Raw genomic sequence first — 12,016 nt, 5'->3', positions numbered from 1 at the left:
CACCAGTGGTGACGGGCACCTGCTGCCTACCTGTCCTGCAGACGCTCTCTCGTCCTCAGGGGGCAGCGCCCACTCTCCTCGGCTTCACCCCATGTCCATGTAGATCATGGGGGGCAGCCCTTCCCCCTAGACCTCAGGGTGGGCCTGTGACCCAGGAAGGGCACTGCACGAGCCACTCAGAGGGGACAGGGGACCCAGCTGGGCAGGTGTGAGCATCAGATTTGGGATCTGTGCAGTTCTCACGGGGACGACAGCCCTCCTCCTCGGGGATCAGGAAACCGCCTGGCGCTGCCAGTGCCATCGGGGCCACCACACAGGGGAAGCCCCCGAGGGTGCAGCCAAGGTGACAGGAGGATGGAAGGTCATGGGGGGCATTTCTTTTAATTTGTGATTTTTAAGAAACGTGGAGGGAATAAAAACACACCCTCGGTGTGACAACCACGTACCCAGGTGGCTCATACAGTGTAACAAATGTACCACGGGGTGGGGGAGGGGCTGCAGGGCAACCCCAGCCCTTTCCATTAAAATTTAAAATCGCTCTAAAAATACAGTCCACTTAAACAACAAAACCCAGCACCCAAGGCGGCATCCTGACTGGATCCTGGAAAACCAGGAAGATCTGAATCAAGCAGGGACTTGAAACCACAGCCACGCGGCTGGGCAAGGTCAGCTGAGAGGAAGCCTGGGCGGGAGGTGCCTGGAATCCCCTGCGCTCTCGCTCTCCGCAGCTCTTCCATGATCCAAAACTGTTTCCAAATAACACTACCGAAGGGAAAAAACCCTTCACGGGGTGAAACTGAAGCTCACCGACGTGACTGTGCACGATCCCAGCGCCCACCGGGCCGGTGCAGGGCTGCGGATCTGCACGTCCTGACGCAGGGCCTGTGCGGCGCGGGTCTCTGTGCGCTGACCGCAGCCTGCGGCCCCCACTCCTCCCTCGGGAGCACAGGAGGGCCGCATGGGGACAGGTGGGGCTGTGGTCCTGCCCTGAGCCCCCACCGCGCGGGCCCCACTCACCTCCCTCGGCCCCCCCACCTGACTCTCCTCTTCAGCTGCGTGGACTTAGCTCTCGCCCAGGGCGCCCCTGCTTGCCACCCCCTGGATGCTGGACCCCCGCTGCCCCCTCCTGTCTTATTCCGGACTCTGGGGTCCCAGCTCCATGGAGCCTCATGAGGCGCTCGGGAGGTGAGGTGTGCAAAGCGGCCAACAGGACGTGTCCACGGGACGTGGTCAATGGCTTTTGAAGCCCCACCCCCACTCACCCGCGGGTCTGACAGCAGCGGTCTGGACACTTCTCAACCCTCGCAGCCTCTGGGCAGCTCGTCACCACTGCCCGCCGGGACGCTCCTGCTGGCCTCCCACTCCCTGGCCACCATTCTTGGCCTCCCTTGCTGGCTCCTCTGGTCTTTCCCACCCTCACAGCTGGGGAGCCCAGGGCTTGGGCCCCTTCTCCCTCCACCCTCACCCACAGAGCTCTGCCCAGCCCAGTGGCTTCATGGTCAGCTCCTACAGCTGCATCTCAGCCTGCACCCGGCCCTGAGCTGCAGGCTGCCTTCTCCAGGGGGCCCCGCCCCTCCCCCTCAGCCACCAAAGGCCCCCCGGCTGCTCCCAGGCTGCTCCCCACCATCCCCCTGGCTGGTAATGGCACCTTCACCCTTCCTGGCCCTTCGGTCACTCAGACCAAAATCTGGATCTCCGCGGACACCCTGCCAGGGTTCCACCCGTCGTCCACACCAACCACTTGGCCTCCCTTGCTGGCTCCTCTGGTCCCGCCCGGCACACCGGGGCCCACAGGCCTCCCACGTGTCTGCTGGGTCCCTGCCGCCTGCTGGGCCAGCCTGCACCCTCCTCCCTCCTCCCGACCCTCCCGGGGGAAGGTGCTGTCCTACAGTCAACTAAAGGACAGGGTGGGGGCGGGGGACGGGGACTATTGAGACAGGAAGTGGTGAAGTCACCCAAGCCCAGGCCGCGGGTCACCACGCTGGGGCCAGGCTGCTGGGCCTCCAGGCCCTGCTCCCTGCTCCCAATGCTCAGGCCGTGAAGGTCCCCACTCCCGGCCCCACCAAGGCTGTCCCCTGGACTCTGCCACTCGAGCCCCAGCCAGCCCCAGTTCTGCTGACACCGGGCACTTCCACGGGCTCTGGGGACAGCTTGGAGTGCAGAGTCATCTCAGCCCATAAATATGTCATCAGGCACTAATGGGGAGCCCTGATGGAAGGCACCCCCAGCCTGGGCCTCGAGGACAGTTAATGGCTCTGAGAGAGCACTAAAAATAAGTCACAAGTCGATGGCACAGGAACTGCCCAGAAACGTCAGCCTGGGCGACTGTCACTGCCAGGGACGAGCAGGGGGGGGGGGGGCTCGAGAGCCAGAGCAGAAGAGGACCCGCACCAAGGCCACCCCACCCCAACTGCTGGCCCTTACCATTCCCTGCTCTGCTGTCCCCGAGTGCCCCGGGCCATCCATCTCCTCGCGAGCTTTGGCCACCCCTGACCCTGCCACCTCTCTCCTCGTTGTCCCTGCTCCTGCCCTTGTCCCTAAGGTCCCAATCCTCCTGTGCTCCTGCTTCACCCAGAGGAAATCCCAAGTCCCCATGAGACCTACAGGACAGAGCAAGGGGAGAGGGGATCCTAGGGAACAACGGTGACCGAATTAAATTACGTCAAGTGCACGTATGAATATGTGACAATGAGTCCCGATACTTTATATAATTATAAGGCACCAATAAAAACGGGGAAGAAAAACGCCCTACAACCCGCCCCAGGACCTCTGCCCCGGGTCTGTCCTGTTCACTCACTGCCGCAGCCACACTCCTGGCTGTGGCCCCAGCACCTGGCAGACGCGGCCCCAGGGCCTTTGTACTTGCTGTTTCCCTTGCCTGGAATACTCTATAGCCCCTCCTTTCCCAAGGCCCCGAGTCTAGCATTCTTGTCACCCAGGGAGCAGTTCAAACATATCCTCCCTGTCCACCATGGCTGGAGTGCACTCCCTGGATGGCTCCATTCACGGCGGCTCCATACCCTGTACACCAGCCTCTAAAGTGGTCCTGCAGGTTTCCTCGACTGTCTGCCCCCTGCCTGACCCTCACCACACCCTAAGCAAGACCAGGCGGATCTCGCAGCCTGGGGGGAGCACTCCATGGGACTTTTAAAAGATTCTGCAACACAGGTGGCCCGCAAGTCTCAACAACGTCGAGGTTGCGGAAAAGAGTGAAAGAGGTAGGAACTGCCAGGTTAGAGGGGCAGAGTGGCTGGTGCAGCCTGTGACGCTGGCCCACGAGCCAGAGGACACTTGGACCTAACGGGAATGTGGACGAACAGACAGCGATCCTGTTCCTGGGCTCTGGGTGCTGCTGAGCTGTGGTCACGGGCAGCAGGCCTCTGCTTATTCACAAGGACTCCATCGAGGACCACAGGAGGGACAGAGAAAGGAAATGCGGGGAAGGCGGAAACCTGGGGAATCAGCCATGTGGCGCTGGAGTTCATCAAACTGTTCTTAAAGCTTTTCTCTAATGTGGCATTGCCCAAAGAGAACACGGAGGCAGGAGCCTGCTCGACTGCTGGTGTCAGGAAGTCAGGGAACGCGCAGGCGGGGCGTGTGCGCTGGGTGTGTGTGCACCAGGCGTGCACCGACCACAAGTGCTCACGGCACACACCCACAGCCACACCGTGCCTGCCCACCTGCACACGCACAAGCTTTCGCCACACAAGCCCACGCCTGTCCCCGCGCACGCCTGCCCACCTGTGTGGCCCACAGCTGCAGCACCAGGGCCCGCGCCTGCATCTCCTCCGACGCCCCCAGCTCCTCCAGGTGCCGCAGGTAGCTCTCCAGCCAGCTGCTCCGCTGGGCCCGCGTGGCCAGCCTAACAGGGGACAGCAGCTTCCACAGGTGGGCTTTGACGCTGCACACACGGTCCTTATCCCCTGTGGGGACAGAGCACAGAAGACCAGGGCTACAGGTCCACCCCTGACCAGGGGCCGGCCAGCCCTGGCCTCCCACAGGCTGTGGGTCTCCTGGGCCTCACTCCCTGGAGGTAGGAAGTTCTGCAGGGAGCGAGGCTGTGGCTGGAAGCCAAGGGGAGGCCCGTCCAGGGCGGCCTGCTCACTGTCCACCTCGGCTCCACGGAAAGGACAGGGGCTCTGCCTGCGGCAGGGGGGACCCTGCTTTAGTCACCTGTGTCCCCAGAGCGGAGAATACCCTATCACCCCACCTTTCCCAAGGCCCGAGTCTAGCATTCGCACCAGAGGCTCAACAAATGGTCTTAACAGAAAGGTGACTCTTCACGTCCCCCCCCAGCCACTGAAGACGCAGCGGCCTGCGCCCCTCCCGGGACCCCCCAGAGCAGGACCGCAGGGCCACACTGCCTGGGGAGGGGACGCACTGACCGGGTTCCCAGCTCCACAGCTCCAGGGAAAGTCCGCTGGGGGGAGGCCCAGAAGGAGCCCGGGAGCTGGAGCCAGGCCATGGCTCCAGCGTGGGCCTCGGGCCTGTTCCCCACAGCAGCTGAAAACCCAGGAGTCGGTGTGGAACCTTCTGGTGACAGGAGTTGTGCCGAGCTGGGGATCCAGCCCCGGCCTGCACGCCAGGCACGTGCTCTCCCTGAGCCACACCACAGCCGCTTCTAGCATTTCTAAGGTCAGCCTCTAGGTAAGACGGCCGGTCACTGTGCAGGCCACAAAGCATCTCTGGTGGTCAACCCTGCCCCAGCACACCCTGCAATGGGACGGAAAATCAACAGTGGCGTGTTTACACGGGAAAAGCCACAAGACAGTGGAAACAAACACAGGTCTTCAGTACAAGAGGGCCCAGGCGCGAGCCAGCTGCAGCACGCGAGGACCCACCTGGGGTGACCCCCTCCGCGGGGTCGGCGGGCTACGGGCCATCCTGGGCTGGGCTACAGAGCCATGCCTGCCCGACAGGGCCACAGTCAGCGAGGCCATGTCCAGGACAGCGTCCCGTCCAATCACCTCCCAGGGAGGTCCTGGCTCTTGGTCTGCGTTCTTCACACCCTGGTTGTGCAAGGCACCATCGCCTAATGGCGCCTTTCTCAGAATACCTCCTGTCGCCAAGCCACACGTCACTCCGTGTCACGAATATCAACTTTGGTTTCCTCCAAACCCACCAAGGGAAAGCGTTGCCGGGACGTTTCAAAGTGCTGGAGCTTTCTCCCTGAGCATCTGAACCAGGGGCTGTTTCCCGTGCACCCACCCTCCCCAGCTTCCCCCCGGGCCCTGCTGTCTGGGGGGTTCGCAAGCAGGGAAAACGGGGGGGGGGGGGGACCTAGACCTTTTGTTTGCTTCAGTGTTTTGGCTGCATTTTCCAACAGCAGGCCCAGTGTCTTCCCTCAAATCCGCACACACCGCGGACGGCGCAGCGCTTTCCTGTGGAAGCCCCGGGGCCCCAGGCTCACCGGAAACGCGCTACTTTCCTGCTCCCCGACTTTTTGGGTACTTTAAAGAATCACTCAGGTCCCACCCCAGGCCTGTGGTGTCAGAATCACCGGGGCCCGGCCTCGACGTCCAGGGATCTCAGCAGGTGACTCGGAGACACAGGAAATGTGGACACCACCTCAGCCGGTGCTCACGGTGTCACCCAGGGGATGGCAAAACAGGGAGGCAGAGAAAGTTGGCTTGAGAAAGGCCCGCACCCCGAGGCCCAGCCAGGCTGCGATCTGCACCTGCTGCAGACACCGCTTTACAGTGACTCACAAGCAACACGGACCACTGCCACCTTCGCCCACAGGGGGCCTGGGACCTGGGAGCACCAGGCACAGACTCCCAGCTGTGTGGGCCTGGCTGAGGCCCCGCCCATCTCCATGTCCCTGTCATAAAATGAGGACCCAGGTTGTCCTCTCAGGTTTCTCCTTGGAAACCCTCTGGGCCCTGGAGGTCCGCATGACCCAGTCCAGAGAGCCCGGGGACAACAGGCCCTAAGTCTTGCATTTAACTTTTAAAACATGCTGGAGTTTTGCATCAGAATCTATGGCTCTTTGACATAAGATCTTCCCCCAAAAAAGTTCAAATAACAGCCCCCTCAAGCGCCCCAGGAAAACAATGTTCCCGAAAGAAGCACCGGGCTCAGCTCTGGGGTCCACTCAGCGGCCCTCTGCCCACAACTCCCTGGGTGGGAGAAGACCCAGATTTAATCTTCTTTTAAAGTGTCTGTATTTTAACAGGAGGACTAACACACGCCCACGGAAAAAAATAATAACAATAAACATAAGTTGGCCTGCTGGGAAAGAGGCTTCTCTCCACCCAGCTCAGCACGCCCAAAGCAAGTCTGCAGTCCCCCGGGTAAATCCCAAGGGGCGTCCTCGGCCACCACCCTGGCTCTCCCTCCTGGGGGCCACCCTATGCCTGGTTTCGCAGTAGCACAGCTTGCTCTTATAAGATCTCAGGATTCAGGTAACTTGTCCCGACCGGCGGACGTTATCTCCACCGTTGCTGTCACAGGCAATGGGACAATACTTTGTGGAACTGTAGGCCCAGAGGGGGTACAGGAGCAAAGGATGTGCATTCTATATTTTGGTCCTTCCTGCCTAAATGGAGTTCCAGGGATGGGGGAAGCCGCCCAGGCCCCACAATGCACGCAGGCTTCTGGCCTCATCCAAGAGAAACTGTCCCCCAGCACTGCCACCTGCCGCCCACTCTGGGAAATGCAGCCTTCCTGTGTCCAGCCCTGGTGCAGCCAACCACCAACTGGTCTGACAAGTGCCTCTCTGAGCCTCAGTTTCCTGATCTGCACAGTGGGCCCTGAAATACCAATCTTCCAGCAATGACGGGAGGGCGCAATAAGACAATGAGCTGTGTCTAAGAGGATCACACGGATGACAGCTCACAAAACGGTGAGAGAAACCTAAAAGAAGTGTTGTCCCTGCGGCCAGGAAATGCCGCAGGTCAGAGGCCCCTTTCCTGACGTCTTACTGGAAGGACTTAACTTGCTAACGCATGTTGACAAGGTTGTGACAAAAATCAAATTGAAACAATAAGCCACCAGCCTCTGCCCATCAGATTGGCAAACAAACAACCTCAGTGACGAAGCTGGATGCGCGTGACTCTGGTTCCGAGGGCAAGTGGGGCGCTAATGGGACCTCAGTAGACAGAGAGGAAAGGCCTGAGCGAACAGGCCAGAGGGTGGCACACGCCTGTGACTCCCGTGGATGGGAGGCTGAGGCAGGAGGATTGCAAGTTCAAAGCCAGCCTCGGCAGCTTCGCGAGGCCCTGAGCAACTCAGTGAGTCGCTGACTCTAAATAAAACACAAAAAGGGCTGGGATGTGGCTTGATGGCCCAGTGCCCTGGGTTCAATCCCCAGGAGCAAAAAAGGAAAGAAAGAAAACAATAAAAATAATTCACGGCTCTGTGTGTTTATGTGTGTTTATGTGTGCGCGTGTGTGTGCGCGCATGTGCGTGTGTGGGGGCGGGCACCTGTGTGGAGAGGCACTGCAGGGCTGCTCCTGGGAGTCCTGGTGCTGACCTCTGAGGAGGACTGGAGCGGGTGGGGATGGGAGAAAGTGGGGACCCTTACTGCTCCCTCAGATCATTCTGGTGGCTTGAGTTTCGATACCAAGCATGAACTACTTGCAAATTTCTTAAAAAGCCACTTAAAACAAGGAAAAGAACACACGAACACTCCCAGGCCCCACTCCAGAGTGCTGAGCTAGAGATCCCACCAGGAGCCCACCCGGCCCAAGCCCCGCGGGGGTCCCCACCCCACAGTGGGGACCTCCCCGCCCCCGAGGACATGGCACCCCCCTCCCGTGTGGCCTCGGTGTTCAGGCGTCTGACTCGTTCTGCCTGCCCACCACCCACAGGGACCCCTGGGTGCTCACCCACTGACAGGGAGCCTCGCGCCAGCTTGGGGAGCATCAAGTCCAGCTGGCGGAAGGTGTGGTAGACGTCGGCCGAGTGGGCTCTGTCCTGGGCCTGGCTCTCCGGGGTGCGTGGGGACGCCTCCACTCCATACAGGGTCAGGTAGCCGGCCCTGGGGCGACAGAAGCAGGTCAGGGTCCTCTGCGGACACCCGTGGCCTCGCCCCCTGGTGGCCTCTAAACTGTCTTCACTCATTCCCCCTGGAGCTCCTGGTCTCCCTCCTGTGTGCCAGGCCTGTTCCTGACATAGAGCCGACTTTCACAACAGACCAGAGCCCTGTCCCGTGGACTCCCGCTGCGGTGGGGGGACAGAGGAAGCAGGAAGGCAGTGGAAACGGCGTGGGCGCCAGCTCCACGGAGCGTGTCTGCAGCCCCAGCGACTCAGCAGGCTGAGGCAGGAGGCTCAAGTTCAAGGCCAGCCTCAGCAATTTGGCGAGGCTGTGTCTCAAAGCAAAAAGGGTTGGGGATGCAGCTCACGGTGAAGCGCCTGGGCGCACACTCACCACCCCAAGAGAAAACTGAACGGGCAAAGAGCAGCATGAGGTAAAGGAGCGACAGGCGGACACAGGCGGGCAGCAGCAGGGGCGCCTGTGGGCGGCTCCCAGTGGAGCTGAGGGATAAGAAGGAACCTGCTTCGGGGCAGACCCAGGGCAGACCCAGGGCGGACCAAAGGCAGACCAAGGGTGGACCAAGGGCGGACCCGGGGCAGACTTCTTGGGCAGCAAGGGCCACCAAGTGATGAAGCAGTAGGGAGGCTGGTGCAGGGGAGGCGAGGGGTGAGATGGGGGCACCAGTGGGGACAGGAAGACCCTGTCCAGGAGGGGGTCGGGGCAGGCTTCTGGAGAAGGGCAAGGGGAGGCCAGGTGTCAGACAGAGGGCGCAGCTGGGGCTAAGGCCGGGGGCTGCGGGGCAGCGGAGGCCTGCCCAGAGCTGCTGGGTGTCTCTGGAGGCACCGGAGCTAGGGCGGGGCCTGAAAGGTGTCCAGGGGTCGTGCCCGGCAGAGGGGACATGGAATGGGGGAAGCCCGTGCTGGAGCTGAGGGACCCTGGGAGGTCAGCCAGGCTCAGCCAGGTGTGCAAAAGGACCAGGCCGGGAGCCGACGTGCTCAGGTGTGCGGGCAGCAACGCACCACCTGTGGGGCCACCTCAGGGGAAATGCCCCCCCCAAGCCCTTTCCAGTGCCCCAGGCGCCCAGTGCCAGCCCCGGGCCCTGGCCTCAGTCCTGGGAGGGAAACGGCGGGTTCTCACTTCTCCACATGAGAAGGGCTGCGGCCTTGGCAGAGAGCCGCCACTGAGGTCCCAACCTCCCGTCCCTCACTCCCCTACCCCCTGACCCCACCCCTAGATCTCCCAGGACAGAGGTCCTCCCGGCTGGGGACAGGGGCGAGCAGGCATGGGCTGACAGCAACCTGGGTGGTCCCCACTCTGTCCCTCACTAGCACAGCACAGGCCCAGGGTGGCCCGACACGTTGGTGGGTGGGCAGACGGACAGAAGGACAGGGTCAGAACAGAACCCTGAGAGCCCCGACCATGAGAGAATGAAGGGTCACCACAATTTGGAGCCGAGCCACCAACCCCCACTCCACCCCCACCCCTGCTGATCCCACTCCCCCCCCCCGCCTGCCTTGGCTTCCATGCCCCCAGGGATGGGGACCTCACTGCGGTCACAGCCCTCCCCACGACCCCCCGGTCCAGCCCAGGGGAGCTCCCCCTCCCCTCCACGCACGGCAGGCCTGGCCCCTCTGCAGATTAAGGCCCCGGTTTCCTCATGGCAGACACTGCAAGGAGGCAGCCCTCCACCTGGACGCTCCGTGGGGTCCGCAGAGGTCACCTGAACCCCTGCTGAACCTGCGCTCAGACGCCAGAAGAAACCAGGGCAAAACCTGGGCCTCCCAGTCACCGCTAGAAAGGGAGCCGGCCACGGCCCGCCGACCCGGCAGGGCAGCGCACGGCCACTCCTTCTAGGCAGCAGGTGCTCGCCAGGCACCGCGGACCTCGCCTGGCCCCGGGTCTGTCACGGTTTAAAGTTCGGCTAAGCACCTGGGTCCCTGTCTTTCGGACTCTGCTGTTTCCCTAAGGCAGAGAGCCAGTCCCACCAAAATAGGTGACGAAGAACAGCCAGGCACAGCAGCCCAGGGGACCACCGGGCCTCACGCTGCGGAAGCGAAGACCCTTCTGTGGCTCCTGGTTCCAACATGGTGCCCAGCAGCCAGTCAAAGCCTGCGTAAGTACACAGGCGACCCCTAGGTGGCGCCAGGTTCATAAAAAACTAGACCCAGGTGGACGACAGGCGTCTTCATGTTGATGACCTGGTGTCCAACAGGCCTCTCTGGGCAGCTGGCACTGGAGATGGACTGACTGAAGTGAGGAGGGAGCCACATGGACATGTGGGGAACAGCATTCCCAGGCAAGGGAACAGAACTCCTGATGTGGGGCGGGTGCTTGGCGGGAGGGAGACTGGACCACGGCGGGGCGTGAACTCACAAGCAGAAAGCTACGAGGCACTTTCACAAGCATCTTCACCTTAGGCTTAACCCAGGAGCCGTCACACCCAGCGCTTCCCACCTCCACCTTCACCACCGCCCCTCCCCACCCGAGGTCTGGTCTCCAGTCCCAGCCAAGGCCGCTGTGAACCCCTGAGCCGCTCCTGCCTTGCCTGGCCTAACCCCTAACGTCACTCTGTCTTACTGAGAGCAAACCTCAAAGCCCTTCCTGGCCTCGAGCTCTGTGAGACCGGCTTTGTGACTTCTCCAGCTTGTCCCTGAACCAGTTCTGCTCCAGCCACCCGGGCTCCCTAGGAATCCCACCTCTGGGCCTTCCACTTGCCAAGTCCCCTGCCAGGCCCTTGGCACGGGAGTGGGTACCCTGTCCTGAGGTCTCAGCTCTGCGGCTGGATCCTCAGAGAGGCCCTTCAACAGTCTGGCTGACGCTGCCCAGGGGCTGCCACCCTCTGTGGGTCTCTGTCCCCACGTCCACCACTCTGGCATACAGAGTCCATCTGTCTTGTCCCTGCTGTAAACCAGAGCCCAGAAGAGCGCTGGGCACCACTGCAGCACAGAGCTCGGCCCTGCCGTTTTCACGGGTCTAGGAGGTCTGACCCCGGCCGAGGGCCTGCTGGGCTCCCAGCACCCTGTTTCCCAGCCTGCGAAACCCCAGAAGGTGGGAGCCACAGGACAGGTGCCTCGGAGTCTTGCTGGGCTACCCCCTCTCCAGGTGACCGCAGGGCCCTTTCTCAGCCGTGCCTGCTTTTCAGCTCAGCCTGGATCAGGTGACCTTGGAGTTTCAGGTACTCAGGGTCCTTCCTTCATCGGGGGCATCCCAAACTGCCCCCGCCCAGAGTGCTCACGGGGACAAAGATCCGGAGTGTCAGGCCCCACCCAGGACAAGGCTCCGGGGCTCACCTGAGCAGAGAGCCGTAGCAGAGGTCCAGGAGGCCCACCTCCCGCCAGCCGCTGGCCCCTTCTGTGGCGTCGACCAGGAGGACGGAGCAGAGGTTGGTGAACATGGCTTCCGTGAGCGCCTGCAGGTCTCTGTGGACGAGCGTCCTGAGCCGGGCAAGGGCAGCGTGAGAGCCTGGCTCCCAGGGGGGCACCCGCGCCCATAAATCCTGCCCCAGCGGCAGCTGGCCTGGCACCCGCCACAGCAGTGCTTTACAGTGCTGGACACAGGGGCCCAGTCCACGCTCGCCCACCCACCGTACCCATCTGGGAACAGAGAGGAATGGGACACGCCCAAGGCCACACAGCCGTGACAGCTGGGACTGAAACCTGTGTGTGGCTGCAGGGCCTGTGAGCCGCACCTGGGCAGCCCATGCCGACTGGGCACTGGAGCTGGGCCAAGGAACCCCACCTCTGGAAGAGCAGGAACTAAGAGGCCAACCCTGGAGTGAGGGGTCCTGTCTGCTCAGCTACAGTGTCCCCTGACCAAGGGCTGCTAAGAGACGGGACCTCAGTGAGGGTGACATGAGGCAAAGGAAGGGGCTGGTGACCTGGTCCCACCACGTGGACCGAGTCGGAGGACAGAACAGCCCCGGAATGTGGGCAGAAGTGGGGGCCTTCAGCCCCTCCCGGGGCAGGCTCCACACTGCGCGGGATGAGGTGGGGGTGGCCGGGAGGGGAGGCGGTCCCCGTCCAAGGCTCCTGGGGACCC

The 12,016-nt window shown here is 62.2% G+C and overlaps 1 protein-coding gene across 1 annotated transcript in view; it reads right to left on the bottom strand.

Moving 5' to 3' along the window:
- The window catches only part of Ptgis (prostaglandin I2 synthase), a 32,724-nt gene that overhangs the window by 9,830 nt on the left and 10,878 nt on the right, over positions 1 to 12,016 (bottom strand). Inside the window, exons 4-6 of the mRNA XM_078051955.1 lie at positions 11,269 to 11,412; positions 7,830 to 7,981; positions 3,742 to 3,923 (exon numbers count right to left, since the gene is read on the bottom strand). Of these exons, the coding sequence (XP_077908081.1) occupies positions 3,742 to 3,923; positions 7,830 to 7,981; positions 11,269 to 11,412 (478 nt within the window). The remainder of the gene's footprint in view (positions 1 to 3,741; positions 3,924 to 7,829; positions 7,982 to 11,268; positions 11,413 to 12,016) is intronic.

This window comes from Ictidomys tridecemlineatus, chromosome 5, assembly GCF_052094955.1.
Source record: "Ictidomys tridecemlineatus isolate mIctTri1 chromosome 5, mIctTri1.hap1, whole genome shotgun sequence".
NCBI lineage: Eukaryota > Metazoa > Chordata > Mammalia > Rodentia > Sciuridae > Ictidomys > Ictidomys tridecemlineatus.
Note: the sequence above shows the minus strand (reverse complement) of the source record. Positions and strands in the feature narration are given on the sequence as shown.